General features: G+C 42.7%; 1 protein-coding gene across 1 annotated transcript in view; it reads left to right on the forward strand.

The window, feature by feature from the left end:
- Nucleotides 1-222: 222 nt before the first annotated feature.
- Nucleotides 223-18,262, forward strand: part of LOC104476507 (transmembrane protein 178B-like) — a 135,948-nt gene continuing 117,908 nt past the window's right edge. The window contains exon 1 of the mRNA XM_086762556.1: nt 223-783. Within this exon, the coding sequence (XP_086618682.1) occupies nt 402-783 (382 nt within the window). The 5' untranslated portion in view covers nt 223-401. The remainder of the gene's footprint in view (nt 784-18,262) is intronic.

Below are 18,262 nucleotides of genomic sequence, written 5' to 3' on the forward strand. Positions count from 1 at the left end.
GGACTGACCAAACAGCCGTAGCTTTTGGGTCTCTTCAGGGGGGATATAGCCCTCCGGCCCCCATTGCTCGGGTGCTGGCAGTGAGGGGAGCAGGACATCTTTGTATAGGTGGGGTGCTGGCTTGCTCCTGTCCGAGGTGGAAGGCTGCGTTTCTCCTCATCAGGTCTCCTCTGCAGAGGAGAAGAGACAGATGAGACTCCAGGACTGCCTCGAGGGCAGGACTTCATAGCACTCTCGGCATCCCTCCGCAGCGTGGATGTGAGCCACGGGAGCCGGGGAATGTTGGAGGCAGTCTCTGCCAAGTGACACCTCGCAGCTGCTCCGGAGGTTTTTGCGTGGCCTCACGCTCAAGGGCTTTGCCTGTTGTGAAGATGCCCATGGTCTTTCTGTGAGGCTGAGGTATGGCTGCTGGAAGGTTACTGCTGTATGCTGGCCTCTCCTTAGCTCTGTGTGCCCTGGGCATGCTGGCCGTGGCAATCTGCTCTGACCACTGGTATGAAACTGATGCCAGGAAGCACAGGGAGAGGTGCAAGAGCATCACCACCAAGAGAAATGATCCTGGCTTCATTTATAACTCCAACAACAACCTGCCTCTCAGGGCCAGCAGGTCTAGGTTGGACCGCTGGGAAGGGAAACTCCTCTTGGCAAGGAACAGGAGGCAGATCTTTGCTATGAGCGCAGTCGATGAGTGCAACAGACAGTACAACTCGACCAACATGGGCCTCTGGAGGAAATGCCACCGCCAAGGATTCGACCAGGAGCTGGAGGAGCTGATTGCCAAAGGTAAGGGCTGTTTTTTTTTACCAAATGAACGTGCCAGGCCCTCCTGAGCTGAGCGGAGGCTGAGTGGAGCCACTTTGACTGGTGGTTCACCATCACCTCTCCTTGTGATAGGTGAACTGGCCTGGCTGGGCATCGTTTCCCAAAGCACTGCCAGGGCAGTTTCCCATGGGGTCTCTACTGCTGAGGCATGGGGTTTGGGAGCAAGAAGGCAGTGGGGTGACAGCAGACACACCCCAGAATGTCTATCTCATGGCTCTGCCTCTCCAAGCTTAATATACTCTGCCCATCACCATGGTATCATTATTTTCCACATATGAATACAAAGTATTAATAAAGCAGACATTGGATTTTTTTTGTTTGATTTTTTTTGACCCTGGTGACTCAGGCATAGTACATATTATTTTATTGGAGGCTACATATGTCTGTATTTCATCATTCCCTTACCAAATGCCCCATCAACCCCAAAATACAGCATTTGCAGTGCTCACATGTAAGCTTTTTCTATCCTTAAATGGAGAGTAAACAAAGAGAAATGCTAAAGAGCAGGAGGAAACCCAGCTTGCTGTTTACACTGAGCTATGTTTTGGAATATTTTCAATGTCTGCAAAACATTGCATGAATGTATTAGGAGTGTTAGAAAGGACTTATTTTCTCTTGGGGTGGAGGTGCATCTGTTTGCCTGTAGCATTTCTGTGCCATGTTTTTTCTTGTCTTTTGGTCCTCCTTCTTCTTTTTTCCCCCAAGGTACCAGTTCAAGGTGACGGTCAGTTTGCCTTAAATGTTTCTTTGATCTGAAGTATAGGAAGGGGAGATATGCATAAAATCCAGCCTAAGCATCCTGTCTGCAAAAGATGTATGTTTTTGCAGGATGATGAGGGTTTCAGTAAAGGATGACAGCATCTTTGCTACCCACGGCATGGTTACTCCGTTCAACAAAATAACATTTCCCTCCCATGGTTCTTCTGTTGCATTCGGATGATTCCCCAGCGGTTAATTTCCATCACAGTGAAATCATTGCTTCTTACACTGTGAGATCTTTAAAAATACTTGTTTTCTAAGTGTGTTCTCTGTCCCAAACTCCCTTGATAGCCTGCATTAATTCCCTCTTCAGACTTTGCAAATGGAATTATTGCATAAAGCTAATTATTCATGAGGGATATACTCTCACATGCGTTTGCCCATGTATACGTGTTGTTCCGTATGTTTTAAAAGTGAGCAGTAGAGGTGAGTAATGTGGTACAGACTTGCACCGAAGTGGTGCAAACAAGTGGTGTAGCAGGGAGCCTAGATCACTTGCTGGGATCCTGTCTGTGTTGCTAGTGACCCTTAGTGTCTAGTAGCTACTTAACGAGCTCTGTGAAATGAGTTGGTGGCTTCAGTCCCATTTGTACTGGACAAGTGAACACGTCCAAAGCCGTCAGCACCCTGGCACCCTGCTGCTGGTCTCAGTGCTGAGGGAGAGATTCCTCTCCTCCATCTAGGTGAGGGCATGGGCGTGCAGGGCTGGCTGTGGAGGGCTGGATCACTCTGCCACATGTGCTCGCTGCGCTCGGGGCATAAACAAAGAATTCAACCTTGACAGCGGGCAAACATGTCGCCAGAGCTCACCTTTGGCAAATGGAGTTTCAGTTACTAGAGGGGTTTTTCACCTTGAAATAAGTGAGACACGTTCATCTTTCACCACCTGCCTTGTCCTCAGGAACGTCCATTTCTCTTGCCAGAAACTGCTGAAATTGCCTGGCAGTGGGTTATGTGTAAGGGCAGCTCTGTTAAGCGTTAGCCATGAAGAAAATGTGGGAACTCAAGCTGAGATGGTTAAATGCCAGAGAAGACAGTCTTGGAAAGATCCTGCTGTAATTTGTGTGTGTGTGCGCGTGTATGAGTGTGTGAATGAGTGTGTGTGTGTAGTGAACTATAAATACAGAGCATTCAGCTGGCAGCAAGGGAGTCCCAGGCTCAGGTACAGCGTTGCATTCCTGCACACGTATTCCTGGACATATGTGTGTGCAGATGGCCAGATAGCCACTTTGCAGAGTCTCTGCTCCCCAATGTCAGATGTGCAAATTGTGCACGTAAAGGAGGCATGTGTAAGTATTGATGTGTGGGACTCCTCGCCTTCTTTAAAGGTTTTTGGTACACATTTAACAAACTTCATTGTATGTTGAGAGAAACATTAAAGGAGGGAAACTCGTAACACTGAATACCAACATTATAGTTAATTTTGGAGTGAGGATCTACCTATACTGTAGCTCTCGGCCGTGGTGAATAGTCACACATATTAGCACCAATGCTATAGAGGTGTGTTGCTTACACCTCCAGAGTAAAACACAGGAAAGCAAGTGTAATGGCATTTTGATAAAACAAAGTGTTTGACTTGCTCAGAAGTAGAACTGGAGATAGCAATATTGTAGGATTGCTTGTCCGCTTTATGTTTTGTTAGATCGAAAAGAACAAATGGATTTTACTCCTCCTTTACCAAAAAGGAATGTAAAATAACCATCTGTCAAAAATCCTTGTATGCTGGAATCACTGAATGAGAAGGAGCCAGCTTTATGTGGGTAGTCAACTAGCGTCCCTGTTCCCAGCGAAGGCCAGCTACTGGGCTGTTTCTTTACGATCCGCAGCTATCTGAGGAAAGTGGAGTAAGTACATGTGCCGTCGCTGTCCGATGTTGAGAGTTTAAAATGAGGCAGGTGTTCTAGATTCATCCCGACAGCATCACCTTGTTTTTCTAGTTTTTCTCCCAGACTCTCATCAGGAGTGGGTGCCTGGGCAAAGCATGCCCTGCGCAGGTGTGAAAAGCTGCAGATGTACTGTGTCTGTAGAAATCAAACACCCTCACTGGGGTACATATTCCTGAAGAGATGAAACCTCTCTCTGTATGAGCTCCAGGGCAAATACCATATAAAAGAGGATGTTATTGGTACACTGGCCTTTTACTCTCCTTCCTCTGCCAGCTATTAATTTAATCTAGCACACCTCTTCCGGAACTGGATAAACTAATGCAGGTTCTGGCCCCAAATATTGCGTGTAATGCTACATGTAATTGAATGTAAATGCTATTAAAGGTTGGTGGTTGGTTTATTTATTTATTTATTAAAAATCTGGACAGGATCTAAGTGTTCCATCTATTCGGAGACAGATCCTACGTTTTTCCCTAGGCAAAACTTCCAGGCTTGTCTATCAAAGGATAACAAAAAATAGTCATTAAGACCCTAACTAGCTTTGCAAATACCCTGCAGTTATTCTGCCTATGAACTCTGCTGAAATTATTACAAGCTGTAGGCAATGGCTTGTAGCAGCATCAGGCCCTACAGTACTTGGCAGTATTCTGATGCCAGCAGTTTTAAAAAACAGTTTTGTTTCTGAAAAGTCTGGGTTACTTCTGTGATTCTTTTCTGATTTATTAGTTTTTACTTTCTGGCAAATAAATCAAACCCTTTGCTAGAAAAGCTGGAGATCTGTTACTTCAGATTTCTTATGGGTACATCTAATAGACACTAATACCTATATACACTAGTTGGTCGTATTTATATTTCTCCTATCACTTTTTTATATTCCCATAGAACCCAGGTGCATATTTCAAAATAGTATGATTAGATAAATAGGCAATGAATTAAAACAGATTGTCACAAGTAAGCATACTCAGGGAGAGGCAGGCAGGCATGAGACCAAGGCCTGAAGAATATTCTAAAGCTGCATCAAAATTAGGCAATTAATTTGTTCTCTTTGTTATCATTAATGAAAAAAAAAATCAAACCAGCAACCACAGAAATCGCAGTTGAATTGGAGTGGAATATGTAAACCCACGGCCCAGTCTTGCTTACTTTTACTCACCTGGATAATCCTCATTCCCATGAATGGGCCACTTGGACTGAGGGGACTGACTCTTGTAAAGAAGGACCAGTCAAAAAAAGCGAGCTTACAAAGCTGGTCCTCTGATTCTGCCTTTGCATTTGATCAAGTCTTTTAGCATCTTGGGACCAGAGTTTCACTCCTGATCCCTAAAGTCTTGCAGAATCAGGAATCACTGGCTCTGGGTTTGTTCAGCACAACACTATAAGCCTCTTCCAATTCTCAGGTGTCTGCCCAGTGTCCTCTGTGAATTAAGTAGCCCTGCTGCTTAATGACTTTTTTAATATAGTGTTGCCTATATCCTATTAGTTCCACTGTTTGCCTGTTTACCACTGAGTTTCTAGCAGAAGTGGCATTCCTTCACCCGACCAAAAAATCCAGTGAACTGACCACCTCCACCACTAAGCAAGCAGAGATCTGAAACGCAGGTAAGTGTCCATTCATGGCTGGGAGAAGGCAGAGTTTATGTCCTGCTTTGGCAACCGCCAGCTCGCAACTCCTTCTATGTGACTTTTAGTGACACAGGAAAAAATCTGGAGACCACAGAGTCTGTCTGCATCCTACGGCAACGTTGCTCAGATGCTTTCCTGCACTAGCTGAGAGGAAAACAAGAAAGAAAGAAAAAAAAAGAATTACATCATTTAATTATAAAGGTACAATAAAGTAGATGAAGAAGTTGCACAATAACCAGAGACTGTTCCATTTAGACAATTACTACTCAGAGGACCTTTCATCTCGCTTCTGGAAGGCTGCCAGTTAAACTTGTCTGGATGGGGCTCTGCTGCCTGCCACTGGAATCCAATTGTATTTAAAAAAAAAAATGGTACAATGACCTTATTATTTCAATCCCCCTTTTACCTTCCTTCTTCCACCAAGATCTGGGGAAGTCATAGTAAATCCTATTTTTAAAACATTTTATTGTGAGTATACTTAGCCCATGCCACCACTGGAAAAAAAAAAAAAAAAAAGGCAAGTAATTCCTGTGCAGCCTACCTCCACCCTGAATAATATGCAAGATTTCTGGGATGAAAGCATTTTCTGTTTTGGTTTGTCAGATGCATAGCACAACTGAGAAAGAAAGGCTTAACAGGACTACTCCAGCCATCACTAGGGATTATTTATACACAATGGGAAAAGCCTGAAGAGAGGCTACTTGCAGCTACCTCTAAGAGTAAAAAGATTTATTTCCATAAAACCACTTGCAATACCTTGCAATTCTGTAGATTTGGCTTTTAAAATGCAACGGTTTTGCCAGGTAAATTAGGACAGCTGTTTTTTCATATATCCTTCATACATTAAAGAATCCAAATGCTTTGTTTAAAGTGAGTGTTTGAAATCCCAAGTGTTCTCCAAATGCAGTCATTATAAAAAGGACTTTATTGAAGTTTTGTTTCTGATCCCAGTGAAGTCAATAGTAAATGTTTTACTGAACGTGGTGATGCAGCAAATTCAGGCCTTTAGTGTTTCCTTTGAGGTTAAAATTGTCCCTGGATAGAAAGGCCAACACAAGGTCTGTGCTCCCTTCTGTCACAGCATAGTTCTGCTGGAGGGATCCAGTGAAATTTAAGCAGTAGACAGCCCCTGAGTTGAAGCTTAGGCTACTCAGGTATTTAGTCTTTACCATTTTCGATGCCATAATTATTCTTAGTCTACTGATGCAGATTGGAAGTCAAATAATAGCGTGTTTCTAAGATACAGCAGAGACATCCTCTTGTTCAGAGATTTTCTAAAATCATTTAATGGATGAAATCACTGGTGTTTCATGCATGTGAGTTCCAGGAGGATTTGGCCCATAATATTTTAAATAAGCAATTTTAATATTTTAATTGCATCAAACTTAAATAGCAATTCATTAAAAAGTATCTTTACCACATATAATGAGAACCTGACACATTCCTCTGACACGTCTGAGATAATTAGTTTGATAATATGTATCTGCTAAAAATGCTAAGAACATACATGTAATTTAACAGAGCTACAACTGTTTTTAATCATGCTGTTTTAAAGGGCAAATTTCAATCGAGCTGTTGGCTTTCAAGCAAAATTGCCAGTGGAGACAAATGGAAATTTTGCCTGAGTAAAAATGACAGGATCATGCCCTTCTCAAGAGAAACTGGTATTTGCAGAGCTGCCTGCAGGACTGCATGCTTAATTCCCGTTCATTTAATTGAGCATCCGAATCCTTTTGAGAAATCTCAGCATTTTTAGCCTTTCTGCCTATTGCTTAAGAACTTTTTAAACAGTGTGGAGGAAAGACTTAATATGAGTGCAGATGTGTTCTGTTTACTGTAAAAATAAAAATATGAAAGGTTATTTTACTTAAATAGAGATGAAATGATCTGAACTATTTTGTCATCTCCAGCAAAACAAATCCATATTAATATTGCTTTTTCTCATTGAGAAACTCTTGCTGTACACGCAGAATAAGTGGAATGAGTTCATTAACTATTACAGAGCCAGTAAATGAGGAAGAAGACTTTATGTTAGGTTCTGCAAAAATAATGACAGTCATTTATAATGTAAGTTACTTAATGGCTCATTGCTAACAAAGTGTTGCTGGAACCCTTAAGTACGTACTCCCCTCTTTAAGAGCAAAAGAAAGAAACGAGATGATGTTTCTTAGTTTTTTTAGATGTAAATAAGTAAAGAATGTAGATTCCAGCATCCAAGTGCCCTTAACAGACCATTCAGAATAGAATCCACTTAAAAGAAAAGAATATAAAATAACATATTTTCTCTGCAGGAGAGAAATCCAACTGTAAAATGGAAATTTCCCCATTTTCTTTCTCATAAAGTCTAATTCGTCCACAAATAAATATTCAGATCTGCCCAGCTGAGCCTGCTGAAATCATAATCCTTTGTAGATAACTACCAAAACAGATGGAAGAAAGGTAGTACTGCAGTTAGGGCAGGGCTTACAAAGCCAGAATTCAGTCCAAGCTCTGCCGTAGTCTTTCTTCATGACCTGAGGCAAGTGACTTAATCTCTTGTACCTCGGCTCAGTAGCAGTAAAATAGGGATTTTGTTCATTATTATTAATACCAGTTAGAGTTCTACCGTAGGATTTATGAGCCTTAATCATGGATCAGAAATCATGGATCAGAAAAATGTCCCTGTCCTTTTGACATGCTGCTGCATTTTAAATATTGGAGAGTAATGTAGCCTTATGAGAGAGTACAAAGAGATGACAAGGTAATTATCTTCAGCGTAACCGGTAGTGGTTTTAAAACACCAGCAGGCTAACCATGTTTCTGTAGGCACCACAAAATGCAGGATTCCTAGAAGAGTTTTAAAGAAGGATAACAGCTAAGAGGTGCAGATGTTTACAAGATGGTCTTCCAAAGATTGAGGGATTGCACCAGAAGAATCATGGGTCCTGTCTGCTTGAAAAATTAATAAGTAGGTGATGGGGATTGACCTCTTTGGTTGACTGTGGGAAGAAGTTGACATTTTCTTAATGAAGACAAGTAGATTACACTAATGAGATAGATATTGGGACATCAGTCTACAGCTGTGAAGAGAAATGACGTGGTCAGAGTGATGTGTTAGGAAAATGATCTTTCTAGCAGCATCCTGAATGGATACATGGAGGGCAAGATCACATTTGTAAAGGTCAAAAAGAGAAATATTATGGTAATAAAGGCATGAGATAATGAGAGTCTGGATGGAGAAAGAATATGCAAATCTTAGACATCCCCTGGATCTATGGATGTAGTGAGAGATATGAGATGAAGATGTTGCTCCAGTTGTCAACCAGCACAACAAGAAATGTAATAGTGTTGGCTGTGATGATCAAGAGAGGAATTACTGAGGAGAGCATATAATAAAGAAGGGAGAAGAACATTGGGAACTCTGTTTTAGCTAAGATAAACTCAGTTTGATGTCTGTATGTCTGTGAGGGAGTATTAGAGAGACTGTGGGTATGGACCTAGGGAGACAAGTTTGTGTTAGAGGAGTGAATCTGAAAATTGCTGCATGGAGATGGTAGTGGAATCTATGTTTGTGATAGAAATTACTAATGAGTAAAATACAGAAAGATAAAAGCCCCATGAACTTCCAGCAGAGATGGGAGAAGAAAAGTGTCTTCTGGAGCATATGCAAAAGGAGCAGATTCAAAGGTGATGTAAGAAAAGTGAGTAATGTCATGGTAGCTGAAGAAAGACACTATTTCAGGTTAAAACAGCACAGGAGACTACTGAAGGTAGGTGACATACAGCAGCAGATGAGAACAGAGTATTCAGACTATGCTGAAATTTGACCAGCACATTAAGTAGAGACTTTGTCAGAAGCAGGTGTGAGGGAGAGGAAGCAGAACTGAACTGGTGGGGGGAACTCCAGGCAGCAGTTGTACCTGGCATATTCAGAGTGGTTGGTGATGAAAGGGAGGAGAGAAAAAGACATGGTATTTATAGAGGAAAGTAAATGTTTTAAGATGAAAGAATGTTTTAAGATGAGAATTTTTTAAGAGGAAAGAGATTGAATGGTACTTGTGTTATGAGAGTAGAGACAGGGGTGTGAGAGGTCAAGAAGAAGAGAGAATGAGAGGACAAGAATAGCCATAAAGAAAATCAGGAGATAGGATAAGACTGGCTCAGTGACAAATAAAAGAAATGAAGGAGGAGAGCCGCGTAGGAGGTTTTTCAGCTGTGGGAGAGAAGAAAGAGGAAGGAATTGTAGGAGGGGAAGAGGAAACAGAAGACAAAGATACTGGAAGAGGAAGATCATACTTTGTCATTTTTGTCATGGAAGAACTGGGTGAAATCCTGTGTAACAGCTGAAGTGGGGGCTGGAGGAGGCGAGAGGGTCAGAGGAATGAGCCAAATGTGGCAAAGAGGTGACTATGACTCTGAGTCTGAGATTTAACTGAGCTGAGGTGGAGTATTAGGTCTAGGAAACGAGCGGAGCTGAATGGGGGAACAATGTGTTTATAGTGGAGAAAGTTAGCCAGGCAGTGGGGTTCCCATTAGAGATGCTCTGCTGTGTGAGACATAGCAGAGACCAACTGATATGGGTCAGTTGGGATTTGGGGTGGCAGGTCAGGAGTAGATATGAAAATGCAGGGCAAAAGGTCTGTGAATGAAAGGGTGCAACATGGATAGCATCAGCAGGTGGAGAAAGGAAAAAAATGATAAAGAAGGTGATAAAAGACTGAGAGTAGGCATGAAATCCTTAATACTGATCATCTGAGGTGACAGAAAGGCCAAGCAAGCTTAGCGTGAAGATGGTAGCTGATGGTTGCTGCAGAAAGAGGCCAGGGAATGGTCCAAACAGTGGGGCAGGAGGATGAGCGGGAGAGCTGAGGGCCCAGTATGAAGCCCTGTCTTTTTGGTGACTGACAGGATCAAACAGTGTAGGCTGAACAGAGGAGACACTAAAACATAAAGGGGCGAGAGGTCACTACCACTGACTCTCTTCTATAATTTGCCCTGCCTTCATGCTGCGAGTTCATCCTGTGTAACCTCACAGAGATGTCAGCATGGTTCTCCACAGCAGAAGGCAGTGAATTTATCCAACACTTGAAACAACCACACTCCAATCTCAGATTGAGCCTCCAGTGCAGACAAACAAATATTAACTACAAATTCAGAATATTTTCCACAAAGTGGAGGAGAGGGAGAAAGGTGTTTACAATGCTGAGAGGCTTTTATGGAAAAGGTCTTTTCGGCCTGTTTCACCCCATCGTGGTGCTTCTACACTTAAACCGCTGCAGTCTCTCAAATAAATGTCAGGGCAGTTAGGGAGTCCTGGGTCGGAAGTAACTGCTCAGACCCCATGGCAATCTGGTACATGCCAGGTACTGCTCTGCTGGGCTCATGATCAGATATCTCCCTACTGAGTGGCCTGCTGTCCTCTGTGCCCACTTCTTTTTCTGACTCCAGTGAAGATGTAGCCTTGGAAGACGCTGCAGTAGCCTAATGTGCTTTGGGGGTGACAGACAAGCTGGAAAACAAGCACTCACAGCCCCTTAAAGCAGAGCTGAGAGGATCTGCCCAGTATCTCCAGCAGCTCTACCTCAGTCATCCCCAGAGGTACTCGGCACTCAATGTAGAGAAGGAAACTCTCTGTCCCAAGCTGGGAAATTATCAGCATCTCTTGTCAGATGACAGGGACTGTGCTCAGGCTCTGAAACTGCTTCATCCTCCTGTGCCTCCTCTGTTCAGTGTAAGTAAGTGTCTGACTTACCTGCTAAAAAATGCCCTATGATTCCTTTGTTTCTACCATAAGCACAAGCTGAAACACCATAAAGGAACGGAGGTTTCAAGATGTCCCACTCAGATATCCCACTGAGAATCTCTTGTTGCAGCCCTTATTTAATTCTGAGACCTTTTGTTGGTTTTGAATTTTAACAGCAGACATTAAAAAAAAAAGCTTCCACAGAATCATGGAATCATGAAATCTAGAATGTATTTCTAGACTTTCTAATAGGATGAAACAGTTATGCTTTTTTTTTTTTTTAGGTAACAGAAGCTATTTGAAAAGATCTTTCTGCTTAAATATAAAAGTACGATGCTTGTCTCTGTGTCTTCATTAATCAGTACATATTTTTGAATATGCAAAAGAGCCTTTATTACATAAATAGGTTTGCTTTCTGCCCAATGGTCATTTAATGACATAAATATTATAACAGAAAGAAACAAACAAACAGAACCAAAAATGTTTTCCACTCAGATGTTAAAGGTGTAAATTAAGATCACTAGCCAGACTTTGAAGGAGTGATGCCGATTTATGGCAGCTGATGATCCAATTGCATTGCTCTGTCTTAGGTATTTAGGTGGTTCCCATATAGATGGTATCTGAATACTGTACTTCTTGATCTTTAACCATAAAGGACTTCGGAAGAGTGGAATTATTCCTGTTTTACACAAAGGACAGTTGCCCAACAATCAAACATCCTGTGGGACAAAAGTTCACATTGGAAAGAAATTCCTCATTGTCAGTCTCTAACTGCATCAGCTGGTGTTTTTTGTTAAATTTCGTCCAATTTCTATCCACCAGTCCTCAAGATTACCCAGTTGTACTCATATGATATTCCAAAATGGTTAAAGAGATAGGGAGGACTGTTACACTGCTCAGAGAGACAAAGGAGCCAGCTAACAGGAACAGGGAAAATGGGAAAACTCAAATAGCTTAATGGGCTCAAATTGGGAAGTTGGATAATTTCCATCTCAGCCTTCTGAAAGATGTGGTATGTGACATTGCAAGTCCAGTAAAAAGGTTTTTCAATAAATCTGTCTAATTAGAGTGGTACATTAGGATTGAAAAGTAGCAAATCTATATTTAAAGAAAGGAGAAAAAGTTTTCTGTGCCACAACAGGCCTTTTGGTTTGATCATAATGATACCAAGCAGAGTTTAATGTAAGTTCTAAAGGAAAGATTAATGCATGGGACAAAATGAAATAAACGTGCAATGTATGTTTTTCTGTTTGAGGTGTGCCAAACATCCCTGATATATTTTGCTAGGAAGATAACTGGGTTTTGAGGCAAGAAAATGCTTTAGACCTAAGTTATTAGGATTTTGGTAAAGGATTTTATATTCTACCCCTAAAGAACTCATTTGTTACAATATTAGGGTAATTAGTACACAATCTACAGTGTGTTTAAGGAACTGACCAAAGGAAGGCAACAAGTGCTGAGAGAGAGATTATCAAGATGAGGGTCAACAGTAGAATTCCTGAAGTAGGGGACAAACTTTATTAAATAATGCCCTTAATGATATTGGAGCAAGGTCTGCAAGGGGAGGAGGTAGCTCTCATTGAGCTGGGCACAAAGGAGTGAACTTAAGACATAGGCTGCTGGCACAAGAGACATTGTCAAGAGAAAGAAGGCTTGGAATATTATATATGAAGAACTGGGTAAAGTTGAGGACTGGGCAATAGGAAAGATGTGAAATTTCTTTTCAATGTGAACTTTTGGTCCTGAAGGATGTGTTTATGTTGTTGGGCAAATACTTTCTGTGTTGCACACTGGAATTCTCGTCCCTCAGACATCCAGGCTATGGGAAGGCTGGGGCATCTGAGCCCCATGGGACTTCCTCCATGTCCAGGTACTGCAGCAGGTTTGCTTTCAAGGTGAGAAAGGTGAGTACCTGAATCTCACTCAACGTGCAATTGGGATGTGATCACAGAGCACACCTCGGTGGGGACAAGCACAAAGGGGTTCAGGAGGGTGCACCTGTCTTCAAGTGCAGAGAGTGGTAGAGCCATGACTGGGAGAAGGTTGGATGTGATTGAAGAATAGAGCTGGCCAGATACTTCACTAGGGTCATGTTAAAGTCATGGGCAAGGTGTTAATCAAGTCTTCTGTGTTATAATCTTTACTATTCTTGTCAGCCATCTCTGAGAAAGATGAACTAAAACTGAAGCAGATCCAGAGTGGGGTTACTAGCGTGAGGGCAGGAATGGAAAATCTCTTTTACAATTGTAATTATTACCTAGAAGAAATGGAGTTAAAACACAGGAGAGGAGGAAGATGTGTTTAAGCTAAGGACAACATTAGCAGGGAAACTATGTGAGGACCGTGAATATATGTAGGCTGGAAGCTGTGCTGAAGTGGGGCTCTAGAAGGAGTGATGAGAGCAGAGCACTTCTAACAGGTATTAAGGATGAAGATGGCTGTATTTAGGAAGAGGCATTATATACTTGCCTGCTATGCAAGAAAAATGAACATGGTCCTTTCTAGCACTGTGTCCTTGCGAAACATGCCATAGGACTGTGAAAGATTAAGTTATTATTACTATTAATTCCCCCCCCCCTCCCCCAAAGAAAAGCATATTCAGCTCTATATCAAGCAGGACCTGATGGAAGGAGTGTTTGTCACCAGGCTGCCTGATACCATCCAGGAGTGTCTGGTGAGAGGGAAGGGACCTAAGACAAATCCAGCTGCACCATCCCAGCTGCTTTGTCTCTTTCATCTGGATCTGAGCTGCACTTTGTTTCCTTCCAGTGACACCCCACACATCCAGGAAGGACTGGGGATGGGGACTGTGTGCACTCAATGCACATTTTACATATCTTTCCTTTAGATAATGCTGTTAATAGGGTCTTTGTTTCCTGGCTCCCTCATCTGCTTTCATTTCATATTGCCTTAGCTCAACAACAGCAAAGGCCTGATAGATTCTCAGCCATTTATATTCATAAACCAGGAGAATGCAGAGCCTTCAACTTCTTCATTAAAATAGTTTATATAAAATAAAAGAGAATTTCCATACTATATTTAAACATTCGGGATGGCTGGCAGCAGTGGAATTAAACTCTTATTTGCACATATTTAAATTACCATGAGATGTGTATTTCAGTTCACAGACTGCTCAGCCATTTGGCTGGTAACGCTGGGTGGGTTTCCTTAAAGCAGGAAGGATTTTGCCATGGGATCCACCGGCTTATGAGGGCTAAAGGCACCCACTCCTGGGCTTTGCTCACTTGTGTGTGCAGCAGCAGACCACAATTCTCTCAAGATTTTGGGGGAAGGGTCTTACAGGGAACAGAGTGGCTCCACAGCAGTAAAGGTAGGAAAGCATGATCTGGGGTAGCCTTTTGGACTGACATTCAGCTCCCAGAAAAGGTGGAAGTAGGGTTCCATTAGTTAGTATGGAGCAAGACAAACTGGGATGCTCTGCCTGTCTGGAGTTTCATGGAACTTTGCCTGAGACTCTGATTAGCAAAGCTTTCTTACTGCATTACTGGAAGAAACTCTTACCTGCCTCTCTGCACCTGAGCAGCTGGAGAAGGAGGGTTATATCTAAGATGGATCAGAGAAGGCATTTTTGTTTTCTACTTCTGCTGAGGAGTGACCATGACCTTATGAAAAGCAGCACTCGTTCTGCTCTGGGTGGTGGCAGAGGCTGAGGCAGGGAGACAGGAGACTTGTTGCCTCTGTCTGCATGTCAGCTATGTGGGAGCAGCTGGATGTGAGGTCCTCTGCCTGTGCGGCTGAGTTGTGTGAATGCGAGCCAGCTGCTTTTTGGGAGCCATGTATCTGTGGCAGAGGGACGCTATGTTAAGCCACGATACATTGCTGAGTGTTTGGAACAAGGGCAGAGATACATGCGTTTTTGTGTTCATTTATGTACACTTGAGCCACCTCTCCTTTTTCTATGAAATAATCTTTTATATAAAAGAGGAAAGAGGAATCCTTTCTACCTTTCTACCTCAGCACTGCAGGCAACTTTCTGCAAAGAGAAACCCTGCTTTTTTTTGCCTTCCTCTCTCTTTGTACTTGTATTCTTAGAGACAAGCACAGCAAAAGAAGACTTTGGTGCTGAAGAGTTCATCTGCTCCTGCTGCTTCTTCTTCATTTGAAGGCATTGACAATGCAATTAGTTGCTGTGTCACAGGCAGGATGCTAACAGTAACTGATGATCAAGAGGGAGAAAGATGTGCCACCAGTTCTGGTGTTGCACAGAGTGTGGGGGACACTGGTAAGGACAGGACAGGGTTCCTAACTGCAGGGTAAGAGGGAAAGGCTGGGGAGGAGGCAGAAGGTATCCTTGTGGTGCCATTGCTGTCAGTGTGAGGCCAGACCTTGTGCGTCACACCTCTCCTCCCTCCAACCATTGAAGTAGTCTGTCCCTCCTTACCTTGAAGGCACTTAAACAAGTTGCCCCACTTTTCCCCATTAAACTTCCTGTTTAAAAACCTATTTCCCAGATTTGAAACAAGTCCCCATGCTTTGCCCGAACAGAAGTTTCCAGGTCCTGAAGCCAAGATGCTGCACAAGCCCATTCTGCAGTCACTTCATCACTGAGAAACAGGGACCTTATGGAGTGGTCAGTGAGAGAAAGTGTTGGCATGCTCCCATCTCGACAAAGCTGATGCCACTTCTAAAAGTCTGTGGTTACCTCTCCCAGTTTCCCACCAGGATCAATGAATCACAAGGAACAGCATTGGAAGAGGCCACAGAAACTTTCTGGTAGATTTGGTGGAGCCTAGTTGGTGAACAGGTGGGAGTCCTTGAGCTTGTCTCATGCATCTTGGACCCCATCAATGTGACATCAGGGGTGATGTGACAATGTGACAACCAAGGCCATCAGGGTCTGTGGACTGGGCTGCCTATATGGTGCGATTTCACAGCCATAGCATTTGTGACATTACCTATCCCTTAAGGCAGGTCAGTGCTCCTGAGTTAAGCTTTCATTTGAGAAAGTTTTGCTACCCATCACAGCTATGACTGTGACCTTCAAAGCTGACACCACAGTTTAGGCACCTGGTGCACAGATGTTTGAATCAGAAGGTAGAGGGCACATTGTAGAAGACTGAATGTGGATGGAGGAAATAGGTCCAAAGTCCTCTCTCTAGTCATTAACAGTTTCTTTTACTATCAGACTGTTCCTTTTCAAAGGCTAAATTTTCCCTTTGTTTTTAAGAGTCTGGGAGCTGAGAAGTGAATCCTCTGACATTTCAGTATATTGCTGTAAAGAATATGGAGAAAGTTTTCAGATGAAACGTGAAAGAGCCAGATTTTACCCATCACAGATGCTAACTTGGTTTCAAGGGATTTAAGGAGGCATATTGTCTGCTATGCTGTTTGTTTGATATTCTTCTATTGATATATTGTCTTTGTAGCTTTTTCATCTGCTAATTGTATGGCTGTCTACACTGGTCTTTCAACTGTGCTTGAGTTTTATGTTAGATACAGTACTTTGTTTATTCATGATTGCTATGGTCCCATTTAAAGGTTTAGAAAAATAAGAGAGAGGTACATTTGTAGCTCTCATGGCTTTAGATGTAACTTTGTTGAAATGAACCAAGGGAAATCAGAGATGTAGTGAGTACCTGAGCAATCAGGCAGCCTGAAAAAAAGGACTTGGCGAAGTGGTCACGGGAGTCTGCTGTCCATCTCAGCATCATGTTTCAAGCCAGAAGGTGACCATTGAACTCCAGTGAGGAAGGGGAGGTTGGTGTGGGAATGAAATAAACAGGACTGAAAGCTTGGAGCTGTCGAGAAAATAAAATGGAGACAAAATAGAGGAGACTTACACAAAGAATGAAGGGAAGGAGAGGAGAACAGAAGCACGAGTGAGCAGAGATAGCAGTGGCTAGAAGGGGAGCAGGTCTTTTGTACATAATGAAGGCCAGGATTTGGCCTTGGACAAATACTGAAATGATAGCAGGTACATAAAGACCATCTTTCTTCTTTGACTGTTAGCAAACTGTTATACTGACAGGATGTTTTTGGAAGGTGTGGGGAGACCCTGAACTCCAATCCTGCCTGTGAACCAGACTCGTCGTGAGATTTTTCTGCCAAAGATGTATTTGAGTCCTCACTGTAGTATAGGCAGGTCAAGGGCAAATCTGTGACCCACCTTGTGAATGTTGAAAGGGTAATTTCACCTGCCACTTACATTTGTGCAGAGCCTCCTTGGGGGCAAGTCTTCCAGCAGAATGCTTTTGATCAAGTTTTTCTCCAGAAACTGAAGCAGGAGCCAGAGTCCTTTGGAAAGCCCTGCATATAAATATCTTGTTTAGTTAGTCTAATAAAGGTATTACTAACAGTGCTGCTTGGAGGATTTATTGGGGGATTTCACTAAGACAGTGTTAGCAGTGGAATTACAGTCATTCTCGGGTAAGACCTTGTCAATGCGAGAGAAAATAATGTTGATCCAATCAGAGATATTTTACAGGATCAATGTAATATTCCTTCGCATAATCACAACTGAAAGATTATGGGCCTGCGCTGGGAGTGACAAAGGATCACTTGACAGATTACAGCCTCATTTGTTCTCATTGTTTTAACTGGTAAAGTATAGGCAGTTTTTAAAAGTGTGCATATATACCCCTGTATCTTAAATACATCAGGGCTCCTTCAGGCCACAGGTGTTATTCTCAGTCTATTGCTTTTAAACTGTATTTTGGGCTACATACATTTTTCATAGCTGAGCCATACTGAAGCATCTTGGTATGACCTTGAGACAATTCCCTCTGCAATCCAGGAAGCCAGTGTACATGAAATGGGAGAGGAGGCCCCGAGGCAGGCAGGGAGGAGGAGAAGACGAATCAATACACAGCACGAGCCTTATAGCCCAAACATCATAAGAGACCCTGAATAAGTTTGTGTAATTGAGCTTCTGGATAACGCAGCAACTCCTCCAAGGGTATGTGAGTGTTGCAGATGGCAGTGAATTCAGGAGGCTCAAGCACGTACTGTGGTATGCTGGGAATAATTTATAATAAAACAAGACCTCCTCATTGTTTACGCTACTATCTTTGCATTTTTCCAGATCCCAGTGCTGCTCTGTTGCTTTAATGACAGCTTTGTCTTGCATTGTGGAGGCCCTAAATCCCTTTGCTGGCTGCGCTTACCTAGTTATCCCCCCGGCTTTAGTAAGGCTTCTTCCACCGAGGAAGAGGAGCAGTATGTTTGATGGCTTCACCACATCTGACTGACTGGTTCCTTTGGATTTGCGTGTACATCTCAGGAACGATGGAATGGCACAGAACAACAGCTCGGCTCACTGATAGTATCAACGGCCATTCAAACTCCAATCTTGTGGTTTCAGATTACTTCAGCTGCAGGGCTGCAAAAGTTATTTGAGGAAGAAAAAACAGCTATTACAAGTGACATTTAAAATTATATGGGACACAGCTCTCGTGAAAATACAGCAGGGATCAGCCTGTTTCCATCAGGG

The sequence above is a fragment of the Chlamydotis macqueenii genome, chromosome 1, assembly GCF_036417535.1.
Source record: "Chlamydotis macqueenii isolate bChlMac1 chromosome 1, bChlMac1.mat, whole genome shotgun sequence".
Classification (NCBI taxonomy): Eukaryota; Metazoa; Chordata; class Aves; order Otidiformes; family Otididae; genus Chlamydotis; species Chlamydotis macqueenii.